This window comes from Accipiter gentilis, chromosome 5, assembly GCF_929443795.1.
Source record: "Accipiter gentilis chromosome 5, bAccGen1.1, whole genome shotgun sequence".
NCBI lineage: Eukaryota > Metazoa > Chordata > Aves > Accipitriformes > Accipitridae > Astur > Astur gentilis.
Window position 1 is genome coordinate 4,111,277 of NC_064884.1, and position 13,186 is coordinate 4,124,462.

The 13,186-nt window shown below is 50.4% G+C and overlaps 1 protein-coding gene across 7 annotated transcripts in view; it reads left to right on the forward strand.

Moving 5' to 3' along the window:
- KIRREL3 (kirre like nephrin family adhesion molecule 3) overlaps positions 1–13,186 on the forward strand; it is a 340,739-nt gene that overhangs the window by 281,087 nt on the left and 46,466 nt on the right. For all 7 annotated transcript variants that reach the window (XM_049800735.1, XM_049800737.1, XM_049800738.1 and 4 more), the window contains 3 exons: positions 778–935; positions 4,657–4,807; positions 10,420–10,525. In XM_049800735.1, the coding sequence (XP_049656692.1) occupies positions 778–935; positions 4,657–4,807; positions 10,420–10,525 (415 nt within the window). The remainder of the gene's footprint in view (positions 1–777; positions 936–4,656; positions 4,808–10,419; positions 10,526–13,186) is intronic.

Sequence of the window (13,186 nt, forward strand, 5' to 3'; positions counted from 1 at the left end):
GGAGTTTCACAACCTTTTGTGCAGTAAGACAGCAGCACAGATGAGTGAAAGCAACCGGGAAATCAAAGCAGAGCAAGGGAGTGCTCAGGGGTTCCTGCATCCCTCCATGACAGAGGGCTGGCAAGGGAGCCCTCTTCAAAGGCAGGCATCTGGAAACAACACACCTGAAGCCCATAGTAAGCTGTTCCCCCCACCACCACCCCAAGTGCAATGGGTAACAGTCCAAACCCAGCTCCCCTGCCCTTCTCCTCCAAATCACCCTCACCTACCTTCTCATTTGCAGTCAGAAGAACAGGGGTCAGACCAAAGCCCCTCCGAGCCCCATATCCTGAGTCCAGCAGCAGCCAGTTATAGTTGCCTGGGGAAGAATAGAAGAGTAAGGCCAGCAAGCCAGGATATTTCTTCCAGATACTTACCGTCCTCCCACAGTTTGCACCTCAGGGACAGAGGTGTTTCTGAATATTTAGTAGCCCTTGGTGGATTTCTCTACCACAGGCTTAATCCTTCATATTACTGCAAAGCTCAGGCAGCCACCTGGCCTGTGTCCCCTCTAAAAACTTCAGCCGGTTTCTGCTGTTGTAGTTCAAATCTGGGGCACAGCTTTCATGCAAGCTGCAAAAAGGCAAGCCAGCTACAATGTGGTGAGATGGGGTTGCATGCTGTCAAAGCCAGCTGCAGAGGTTTGCGAGGTGACAGTCCAGACCCCACAGGTAACTCCAGAAAGGTTGGTTTAATGCTAGCAAATGACATTGTCTCCTCTGTGTTATTCCCTTCCAGTTCCTCCAGATGATCCTGTCATTATGGGGGGGCCCATCATCAGCCTGAGAGCAGGAGACCCCCTTAACTTGACCTGCCACGCAGACAATGCCAAGCCAGCAGCCTCCATCATCTGGATGCGGAAAGGAGAAGTCATCAACGGAGCTACGTACTCCAAGGTGAGGCAGGATGGGGCTGGGGACAAAGGCTGTGCTCTTCCCTTGCTTCAGAAAGGTGTACCAGGCCTGACGCTGCTCTTCACACAGCCCCAAACCATCTAGGACAGCACCATGCAGAGCTGAGGCTCTCGCCCTACATCACCCCATACAGCCTTCCCCATGGAAAGGCTGGGAGGAAAACAGTCAGGAGGCTGCAAGTGAGCAACCACAGACTGCCACCAAAAAGGGCTCTGGTCTGAATTTGTCTGGCTTTTTGTACCCTCTCACAGCTTATAATTGCCTGGCATGCCACTTCTCCCCCCAAAATCCCACCTGGGTGTGGTGTTAATATTGTGTACAGCACCACACAGCCAACACTGACCTGGCCTTGGCTGTAGCAGAACCTCTGAATCAAAAAGGTGGTGGCAGTGACATATGTCCCCTCCTCCAACTGCAGTTTTCCATGAAAAATTGTCAGGGTTGTTGGCATTTTTTAATTTAAACGGAAAGCCTTTATTGGGTCATAAAGGAAAACATCAAAGAGCAATCAACAGTGTACTCAGAATGGGTACCCGCATGTTCTCCTGTTTATAGATGCCTGATGTCTGGTAAGTGCTAAAGATTCAGCAACACTTGACATTTCTGATGAAAATTTCTAAAGAGCAAAATTCAAGACATAAAATGGGTCAGTTTGCAGCCATTTGTAATGCAAGCAAACTTCAAAGTCAGGAGTCAAAGGCATTCCTCTCAAGCTCCTGAAGATCTTTTAATAAACATTTCACCCTCTGCTACCACTGTGAAGCCTCCATCCAGCCTCATTCCAGCAACATCCTGAGCTGCTTGGAAAAGCAGAAGAGCCAAAACACCCTCCTCTCCTCCCTGTCAGTCTGCAGAGCACACTGATACCTCAGTTAAAGCTGAGCTGCTTCCTTGCAGCCAACGGGTGTGAACAGAGGGGGAAATTGCCCATCTCCCTGCATGCAATGCAAGAGGCAGCGCTAATTAAAGCCAGAGAGAACTGACCTCTCCCTCTCTCAAATCAAGTGGAATTAATTAAAATTCAGGCCATTGACATGCAGTTGTTTATAACTTATCCCATTCACCCCAAGCCTTCGTCTCCACTGTAGACTGCTCAGACCTGGCCCTGGGGAGCCAACATTTAAGCCCTTTCCCTTTCAGGCCCACAAGTAGTAGGTAGCAGAGAAGGAAGAATGCCCTTTATTTTTCTTTAAAATATTTCCAACAAAAATTCAGGCTGCACCTCCATCTCACATGCAGTACAGCGATTTCCATGGCATTTTAAGCTGCTGTCAGGTATGATCTGGGAGGGGAGTCCTGTTCTGCATGGGGGAAACATCATCCCCTCCTCCTGGGGTCAGGAGAACCTCAGTTTGAGGCTGAACTTCAGTTTCTCCTGACTTACTGGAGGTTTCCATGAGGCCCTTCCACAAACACATCCCTGCCACAAACAGGGAAAAGCAATGCTCCAGGGCCAGGCATGCACAGGGGTGGTCAGCCAGCACCAGCCGCATCAGCACTTGTCACCTGAAGCACCACAGTCCCCACACATACACAGGAAATCCAGACTTGATCATTTTTGTGGCTGTCTTAACCTTGTCATATTAAAAAAAGAAAAACAGCCTTCAGAAAACCTAATGGCCAATTTTAGACATTTTTAGAATGGGAGGTTTTGATTTTTGGCATCTGAGAAACCTTTCTCTTTTGAAGCTCCCTTTAATATCATTCCTCAATTCTCTTCTTTCTGCTTTTTCAAGAAAACTAAAACCCAACCCAGATTTCATTTGATCTAGATATTCCAGTCAACCAAGAAGAAACCATGTTCAGGTTACTGATTGCCTGAAACCATTTATACGGAGTCAGAATTTCTTTGCTTCTCTGAATTTCCAAGCCACCAACTGATTAATATGCAGCCCCCCTGCAATCACAGCCAGGCAGTACACAATAGCCACAGCTGACTGAAACCCCTATGCTTTCCCTGATCCCTATTGAAGGGGACAGGGAATGGTCCCTATAGCCACAGGGAATATTACAGGATCCTGCAGGCTTTGGAGGCTAACCCAAAACTCAGGGGCACTGCAGGGGAGGAGGTCCTGCCCAGGCTTAGGGCTCACCACATCCTCAGCAGCAAAAGCGGGGCTGTTCCACAAAGGAAGGGCACAAAAGGTGACAACAAGGCAAGCACAGGGCAGCATCCTTACCACCAAGGGCACAGAACAAGGGGAGCAGAGCAGGTTTGGTGGTCACAGAAGCATCGGCCACAGTGCAGCAATCTCCAGAAAGTCCATAGCGCTGAGGCAGCTCTGAAGTCAAGCCAGGAAATCTAGTCTACATCACCACACCTAAAGCAGGGTTTAAGCTAGAGCCAGTTTAAATACAGCTCCTGGGCCTATGGGTGAAGAGCTCTTGGGTAGAGTCCCCAGATGAGGTTCGTCAGGGAAATTAAGTACTGTTGGTGCACTCAGGCCCTGATGATCACATACTAATAGGTCTTGGTCCTACTTCTCTCCAGCTTCTGGGCTGATAGTGGTGACAATTTCTCAGCACCGTTCCTTGTCTAGCATACCTGAGAGGCGCAAACCTGTATGCATGAACACTGCGTCACAATGAACCCAGGTGGTGAAAGCATTAGCCTTGCTGCCATATGTTTATAATTTGATAAAGCACTCGTCTTACATTGTGAGGAGGAGACTTGAAGGATACAGCCTGGGAGAGAAAAACTGCCTGGCAGGGTCCGAAATACGTAGTTAAGGGATGGGTGCATCCGTGGGCATTTACCACTGTTATCAACAGCTGGGAAAAGCTGTGTTTCTGGCATTTCTGGTCCCTGGATGATGTTGATAAACCGGAGAGAGGTCAGAGGAAAGCCCAGAGAATGATTAAAAGATTGAAAACCGTGCAACACCTTGACAGTCTCCAAGGGCTTGATCGGTTTAGTTTACCAAAGACAGGGGTACAAGGTGCTGTGACCACGGTCTGTAAGAATGTGCAGGAGGATTAGGAGTCTGATAAGGCAGGGCTCACCGATAAAGGCATGGCAGGGCACCACAGCTGGAAAAGTCAGATAAGTCCAGGGAAGAAACAAGGTGCCAAGGCTGAGCAGACAGAGCTGGTTAACCACTGCTGTACCAGACTCGAGGTTTTGGATCTCCGGCATCCTCTGATCCCCATCACAGTGATCACCAGCATGAGGCAAGCCAGAGTGGTGATGATTTACCATGGGCTGGGCTGGGCCACTGCACAGCAGCCAGGGACCCATGGCCAGGATCAGTCCCGTGCTGCTGGCAGCCAGCATCAGCACTCATTGCTATGTAAAGTGGCCCGGGCAGCTTTTTGCACTCACCTGGCATAGATGCAGAAGGTGACAGCAGGTTCAGGAAACTGGTTGCCCTATCTGTGCCCCAGCTCACTCTTTCCTGGGACAGTGGGTGCCATGTGTCTCGCTGGAGTCCCAGGCACAGCAAGGCTGGAGGGAAGCAGATGGGAGTTAAGTGCCCAATTCCCAGGGAAGTGCAGTGAAATTTGTCTATGCTATTCCCCTAAGGCTTCTTGGCAGATTCCAGCCAGAGGAACTGTTATTGCAGAGAGCGCTGCTTGGCTGCGAAACTCGTATGAGTGAGGGCTAGCTGTGCGTGTGCAGAGCCTGCCACGACCCTCGGCCAGGAGAAGCAGCCCCTCTCCTGTAGGAAACTGCCTTTTCTCATCTCCGTTTCTCCTCCCACAGACACTTCTCCGGGACGGCAAGAGGGAGAGTATCATGAGCACCCTTTTCATCGCCCCCTCCGACATTGAGAACGGGGAGAGCATCGTCTGCCGCGCCACCAACAAAGCCATTCCCAGTGGGAAGGAGACCTCCGTCACCATTGATATCCAGCGTGAGTACACGGCTGGCTGAGCTACCTTGGGGTACTATGTGATCTCAGCGTCCCTGCTCTCTCTATCGCCGCCCCAGGGCTGCCCACACGGGGCTGACTCCAGTCAGGAGCGGGATGCTGGGATTTGAGTGTTTCCCTCTACTGGGATTTACTGGTACATTGATACAGTGAAGTCAGAGACAGGAGATCGCATCTCCCCTGAGCTTCCTGGGGCACCAGATGGACACGAGCACCGACAGGGACAGGCTGCTTCCCAGCTTTCATGCCTTGTGTCCGTCGTTTTGAGCAAAAGCAGCACCAGCTGCTGTGCTCTGCGTGGCCGGTGGCCGTTGCACGTGGCCTGACTGTGTGCCCTGATCTAGGCCCTCTGGGGTCTTTGGAGCAGGGATGGATCCCAAATGGTTTTGGCTGAGCAAGCAGCATCTCTGGACACGGCCAGTAGCAGAGATAAGGCTCATTAAGAGTTCTGGTACAAAAGCACATGTTTCCAGTCTTACAGGCTGTACAACAGTAAGTTTTTTGTATTGTTCTCCACTGAGATAGCATGTTAGACACCTAATCGGTGGGAAGTCTCCCTCCCGTGAAATACAGCTAGCGTCAATCACCATCTGCTGGGGACAGGTGTGTGTCGAGAGCCATATCATTTACCCTTTACTGTAAATCCATGAAGCAAAATCTTCTTTCCTCAAAAATTCACGTTTCACAGATCTCTTCCCTCCTCCTCTGCAATAGCTGTTGCTCTCGGGCTCATCCTGACCTCCCTCCAGCCGGGCTTCATTTGCACGCACAATTCCTGCAGCTGTATTTACCAACAGTTTGCAAATGCAGGGTGTTCAATATTAGCATGCCAGCTGCTTTCCAGAGTCCAATTAAAACTGGCTGAACAAACTCAAGCACAGCAGAAAATTCACCATTTAAGACTTCCAGCTTTTGCTGCTGGAAGATTAACAGGCTCTTGGGTCTCTGGATAGCATGTCCTGACAGAACCGGCCAGATAAAATGAGATAATAGCATGGGTTATTTCACAGCCGGCAAACAGTTACAATAGCTGGAGACGCACACGCATTCTCACAAACAACGCAAAGCCGGAGACATCATTACACTGTGCTGTACAGTGTGGGGCAGGAGACGTGAGCTGAATCCCTGAGCCTGATGGAATCCGCTTTGAAAAGAGAAAGACCCAATAAAGAACACCAATTTCCACTCCGAGCCATTAAATACTCCATGCTGTGAAAGTAATAATAATAATATCCTACCCAGCTATTAAAAGTATGTTGTTCTTAATGGGGTCTAATGAGGATATCAATTTTGCAGTGCTGGATGGGTGATGGAGGGATAGAAAAATACCAAGATGCATTAACTAGCCTGTGGTGGGGTGGATTTTGTCCCTTCTTGGATGCAAGAGCCTGCTCTAGCTGCTGCCCAATCCATGAGGTTTCCGTCCCAACCTGTAATTGGCTGTTGGCAATTGCCTGTTTTCCCTTTGCAAAGAGCTAAAGGTACTTTTCTTGAGCAAAAGTTATCTGGGCCATTCCTGGGGAATTGTCCTTGCAAAGGCAAGGTAGAGCGCATACCCCTCTGCACCACCCCAGCGATGAAAGGAGGTCCTTCCCATGGGTCTTCGTCCAACATCTAGCAGAGAAGCAGCACTTTGGGAGGAAAAAAGAAGTGGTTTCTGCAAGAATAAGGAAGGAGGCAGCAGTTGTTGGCTGGTAAGCTTTCCCCAGCCTGGCACAACCTGCCGCATTTCACCCTGGAGCCTGCACATCTCCACCTCCACTGTTCATACCATAGCAAGCATTGCCCAGCTGCACGGTTTGAAAGAGATGGCCTTGCAAAATAATCCCAGGGAACCAAAAATAATCCCTCCCAGGAAGCCACAGCCTGGTAAATCACTCCTACTGCTTTCATTTTCTTTTGCAACTCAAAAGAACATCAAAAATGCTCACACGCAGCAAAGAAACACCAGGGTGGGGGTTATTTCCTATGCAGGGTGTATGCGCATGGTGAGAGAGAATATCTTCTTTCAGCTGATGCAAAGTTGAAGTTTGGCTCCCATTAATCTCATGCAGGCACTGCCTGACCATTTTAGCAGCAATGAAATAGCTGAGTCATAAAACCCTCCCCTCCCCCAAAAAAATGGGGGGGTGGGGGGGAAGAGGAACTGGAAAAAAAAAACCCCGAGCAGGGTCTGTAATGGAAACGCTAAGCAACTCCAGCTGGAACATCTGTTCAATGTGATTTCCGTTCCACCAGCCACATCAAAGTCAGCCTCCTGTGAGTTATGTGCAGAACATCACAAGTGGGATTAAAATCATGTTTAATAGTTTGATATGCCATAAACTATTTATACTGCCAGAGCCCAGTGGCTCTATGGAAATGCACATCCAGCGTGCCGGGATGGGGAGGAGCAGGGTTATTGCTTATCCAAAGCCATTTGCTCCAAGCCTCTGCACACACATGTGCAGTTGCTCATTTTTGCACCTTTTTTTTTTCATGGCAAGAAGGGATTTTGACCGCATCTGTGTTTCTTGCAGGAGGTGGGAGTAGGAGAAAAAAAGCAGAGGGTCTGTGGACCAGGGTGATGAGCAAAATGAGAGCCACATCACTGTCGGAGGGTCTCTTACTGTGTTTATCCTTGTAGCACTGGAGTGTTTGATTCCCCTTTGTGCTTCCCACCGGGGTGTGTGAAAGTCCAGAGCTGAAGAGGCATCTTGGTCTGCTTCCAGCTCCTCGTTCCTCCTCATTTGGCCCACAGGCTGCTTTTGGATTCAGGGTAGAGGTTTGGAAGGGCTTGTCTGGGGGTCCGGAGGGGAGAGGAGCATGGCGAGGGATCTGCACCTGGCAGTGCAAGAGCCAGCACGGTGCCTGCAGCCTGGGGAGCTCAGCCGGTGACCCCAGCGATCATTTCCCAGGTGCTAATTTAAACTAGCGGGAGCTGAGGGGTTTGCTCAGGTGCCTCGCTGACTGCACGACCGGCGAGGAGCGACGCTGATCCCCTGGTGCGAGCGTGCTTGCGGGGATACGCGGTACCTGGGCACAGGAGCATTTGCATGCACGCTTTCCTCCCGGCCTCCTGTAGGCTGGCTCTATCTGATTCCATCATTCAAATTAATTACAAGAAGCCAGGCAGGAATTATAATTGTAACCGAGTGGAATTACATTCTGATGAGTTCCAATTTGTGTCTTCTTTTTTTTTTCTTCTTTAAAATACCCCAAAACACACTCGCACACACAAACCCACGCTATCCGCAGCACCCGCCGCCTCGCGGGGAAGCTACTGCAATATTAGAAAGCCCCAATCCCATTTGTGAAAGGCAAGATCAAAGACTTTAATTCATTTCCTTTGCTCTTTTTTTTTTTTTTTTTTTTTTTTTTTTTTCCTTTTTAATCTCCTTTTTTTTTTATTTTGAGTGCAGGAGGGAGCCGGGCTCATTTTAATACAAAGAGGCTCCTCTGTAAATCGTAGGCACAGCTACTAAACCATCAAACAATGGGGAAGCTACTAAAGAGAAGTGTGATTCATACTTAACAAAAGAAGGTGATTAGCTGTTGTTGTATAACAATAGGGAAGTGTCAGGATGCCTGCAAATGAATTAGGAGCCCACTATATATCTCTGGGCTGTTATGTTAGGGAAGCTCATTTATATTCCCAACTGCGCCCATCTTTATTGTCATTTGAATTGCACATTTTAAAATGAAATTAGGGTAAATTGAAAATACCTATAATTTCCCCGTCATAATTTCCTATCAAGAAGGCAGGTGGCTTTGCTTGCAACAAAGCGGGGCTCTGGCTGGGTAAATATCACAGGGCCTAATGAGGTGGGGACGCAGCGGAGGAGGAGGCACTGCAGCACGCCGGGGGACTGCAGCACACCGCCGGCCAGCCGCCTTCCCTTCTTCTGTGTCGCCCAGGCTGCCGCCCAGCCAAAATCGCTGCCGAGGCCACCTGGGAGACTCCTCTTTCATCCCCAGCTGGTGGCCTTGCTGCAAGGATGATCCCAACCCACCCCACACCTCGCAGGCTGGAATACCGCAGGGCTGCTTTGGATGCTGTCCTGCTCTCTCGGCACACGGACAGGCTTTCTGCTTTCCTCGCCTCCCCTGAAGCTCTTGCCGGTGCCAACCCATCCCGTGCCTTTGCGGACAGCATTGCTTTTTCCTCCTCAGCTCCTCATACGCGTGAGGTTTCACCCGTTGCCATTACCTTTGCAGGGTGGTACCCAGAAGAGGGGTGGCACTCAAGCTTTTCTCTCATCAGTATGCCCAGTTAGAGCCCGTACCCTCCAGCAAAGGCATTGAGCAGTTGCCACAGGGGCATGTCTCTCTAGCAGGACCCTGACTTGCGTATGGTAGATGAAGCTGGTGGAGGGGGAAGCCGTCAGGGAAGCTTTCATCCCTAATGAAACACAACGACATTCCTTGGGCTTGCGTTAGAGCCGTGGCTTCACAGCATCTGAGCGGTACATCAAGCATCATACCTCCCCCAAGCCCTGTGAGGCTGACCCCATTCTCAGGCACTGGGCTCCAGGATGCCCACCCGCATGGGATGCTAAGGGAGGTCCCCTGGGCTGGTGGGTACCAACCAGCTTCACTTCCCTCAGGTCAGCAGAGATGCTTGGGCGCTGGGCGGGAGGGTGGCTGCTCAGCTGCAGCCTTTCCCCTTTCTCCAGCTGGGAAGGACGTTGCCAAGATATTTAGGAAGGGGAGAGGGGCAGCAGGTGGAGGTGAGCGCATAACATGTCCTATTTTAGGATACGCTGCATCAGACTCCCACCTCAAGGGCAGGAGAGCCCCTCAGCTGGATCAATGAGCTGGCCTCAGCTCCTCTCCACAGCCCCAATACAGTCTGCAACAGGACAGCTAGTTCTTCAGACACCTAGAAAACCTCTCCGCAAAGCCGTTTCTTTCTGCTTTTTCCCTCAAATGAAGTCCCATCCTTAAAACCTAAAGCTGGAGGTCTAACACCCCCTCTCAGACATCATGAAAAATTAAAACAGCTCTGGGTATTCTTATTCCCCATCCAAACATTGCACCCTTTTCTCTTCTCCTTTGCTTTCGTCGGTTCTCTCCTAAATTTTGTTTGCTGCTAAAGCGTTTAGATGCTTATCATGTAAAAAGAAGAAAAGAAACCGAGCACCAGTTGGAAGAACCAAAAGGCCTGTGACACCAATAAGGACTTGGCAGAGATGATTAGGCTGATGAAAGAGCAGAAATGCCACTTTTAAGTTAGCGGATAGACAAAAGATCATCATTACACAGCAAGATATTAAATGGGAGCTTTTCAAAGCAGGCAAGTTTATTTCCTTAAACGGGAATCAGAGCCTGCATTAACATTTTTGAAGTGAAATGCTACATCAAATGGTGTGCATGGCTCCCTTTTCTGTCTTATTTACAGAAGCCCTCCAAGACAAGTGCAGCGTGCTTGACATGAGCCTGTCTTACAAAGCCCTAAACATTATATCACAGCATCAAGGAGTCTCAGGGCTTTTGCCGTGTTTTCTTATGACCAACTTTTGCTTTCCGGACTCAGAAGCCTGGCAGGCAGCAGGCGAGGGGATGCTGTGCCATGTCGTCGGGTCGCTCATGGGCTTGTCTCTATCTTTTTGCAGACCCACCCTTGGTGAACTTGTCCGTGGAGCCGCAGCCAGTCCTAGAGGATAACACTGTGAAGTTCCACTGCTCTGCCAAGGCCAACCCTGCCGTCACCCAGTACAGGTAACGTGGCCGCCTCGCTCGCCAGCACCCCACATCTCACTCCAGCCCTCTGTTGAGAGCTTCTCATGTTCCCCACTGTGCAAAGTTATTTCCTCCAGGTGACCCAAGAGCGCTCAGCAGCTCTGGCTGCGGTTTCAGGTGGCTATTTCACTTGCTCCCATGTTTGTCGCTGCTTGGCGGTTGTGCTAGCTCATCCCATGGCCTCTGCTGTCCTCCAGGCGAGGGATGCACTGGCTGGAGCCAGACACAGCCCCCGATCCCTGCAGAGCAGCAGTGACCTGCTGTGGCGTGGTCCTTTTCCCAGCATCCCCGCTCCAATGGCTCCCCGATGCTGCTCCTGGCTTGATGATGTTGTTACATGTTGAGAGGCTCCAATTGCCTCCGCGTTAGGCCGTCTGCTACGTTTTGCTGCATGCAGCAAGTCCTTGGTCAGAGATTCACTGGCGCTTTGGAGTGGATTAAGAGGCCTGGCAGCGAGCTGGCGGAGCCATCTGTTTGGGGACATAACGAGCAAAGCACGCCAAGTGAAAAGTCTATTATGGGAAATTTTCTTTTTTTTTTGCATACTCTTTTATGATTTGAACAATACAACTCCATCGCCATCTCCGTGTAACCCTTAAGCAACTGCCAGAAGCCTCTCTAACCCTAGCAGCGTGGAGCAGAGCTCAGAAGGGGCCAGAGCAGAGGTGCCTGGGCTGGAGATGCGGGAGGACGTAGGGGATGGGTTCTCCTTGAGTGGGACATTCTCCTTGAGTGGGTAGGGTCGTCGTTACCACCTGGGATCTTCAGTCAGTGCTCCAGTGTGCTCAGGGCAGGGCACGAGCTGTTGAGGGGCTCAGTTTGGCACTGATTGAGGCCATCACGGGAGGAGAAATTGCATCACTTGCAACTGCAGTAGGTGGGCAGAAGGCAGTGCTTGGGGCTCCTCGCCTGCAGCGCTATACTGAGTCACTCCCAACCCACCCTTGATCGCTAGTCATCAAGATACTGCAGGGTTGGACGAGGCCAAACCCTGCAGTAGCAAGGCTCATTGCTCACTGTGTTGCATTTAGTCAGTATTGTTCACTGCAGAAGATCAGCAGATGGCTCTGCACCGAGAGGAGTGGCTGTCGTGGGCTTTTGGGTATGGGTCTGAGGGCTGCTAGCATTAGGAGCCCCCCTTCTCTCAAAGGTTTCTCGGTCTAAGCAGACAAAACTATGGGTATGAAAAGCGGGGTGGGTTATCATCAGATTTGGGGAGGGGAGAGAGCATCGTGCTCAGCCTCCTGGCTCCAGCTCTTGGCCAGGAGGGCCCGTGTCTGAGCCAGCGCTGAGACATTTCACAGCAACCAGGTACGCCCCCGTTCCACCGCTGCAATCAGCCGCTCATCACTCCTGCCTTGAAGTTATGAGCACGCACGCACAGGCGTGCAATCAGTTCTGTTTTTGCAACAGCGTCAGTTGATAATAACAGAGGAGGCACCTCCGGGGACAGGTTACCATGACCCGCCTCCTGTTAGGCTCGTACAGCTTAATTAGTACAATCGAGTTTGCTGGTAGGAACGATTCCTTCCGGCTGGATATCTGCTATCAGCACAACAAAGCAATAATTGCGTTTCTAGTTACACAGAAGAGTTATTAATTTGAGAAGTCAATTAATGTCAAAGATACAAATAGCCCTGTTTTCATATTTACAGTTAGGAGGAAAACGAAGTGTGTGACAATCTGGGGAAGGACCTGGGCAAACATCCCACGTGGGTCTTACTGGTACAGTCAAAGGCAAAACAACCACCTTTGGCCAAGGAACCAGATGGTGGCAAGAGCCTGGCAAAATTTCTGCTCAGAGACGGGGCATCTAGCCTGACCCTCAGCAACAGGGACTTTCACATCATCCCTGAACCCACCCTGGGCTGATCCCCTTTACAGTGGAGCAGTCCTGAAGGCTCCCATCTAGGTTTTCTCCTTCCTCTCGGATGCTTCCACCTTCTGGGTATGTGGCTCCCCCTGGCCAAAACAATGCCGGATTGCTTTTCTCCACCAAATAGCCGCCATGCTTCTCTCGTCTTTGGAGCCGTCTCGTTAGCGCAGGGTTTTTGCTGGCCCCTGTAGTGGCAAGTGTGCCCGCAGCCCTCTTCTTTCCTTCTCGCCCATCCCAAGGCCACGCGTCTTGTCACCCTTCCCTGACCATCGGGATTTCTCCTTTTCTGCAAAGTGCTTTGTGACTCTTTTCATGATGGACTTTACTATCAAAACTAATGGCACGGTTTTTTCAGGTTATGCTTTCACATAAAAGGGACTTTTGGGGGGAAGAAAAAAAAAGGCATGAAAAATTCAAGCAGTTTGGGTTTCTCATTACTTAAGTTCCCTTGACATGTTAACATCACACAAGGCTTTTTCCCTACCACTGTGACAAGCAAACAGGATTCAGCAGTGCTCAGTGGGGCTTCCTTCCGCTTAGTGGCTGTGATTGATTGGCAGGGGAGATTTATTTCCCTTCCAAAAGATCCCAAAGCTCTTCACGAACTATGAAAAGGCAGCAGATGTTTTGGCACGAAGCTTGGGAGTCCTCCTGAGTGGGACATCCAAGCAAGGAGCCCCTTGCACTTCGCTTCTGCCTAGGGGGGAAGGTGGGTAAAGGAATGGGATGCGTAAAGCCCCAGGACTGAGATACTTGGTGGTGTG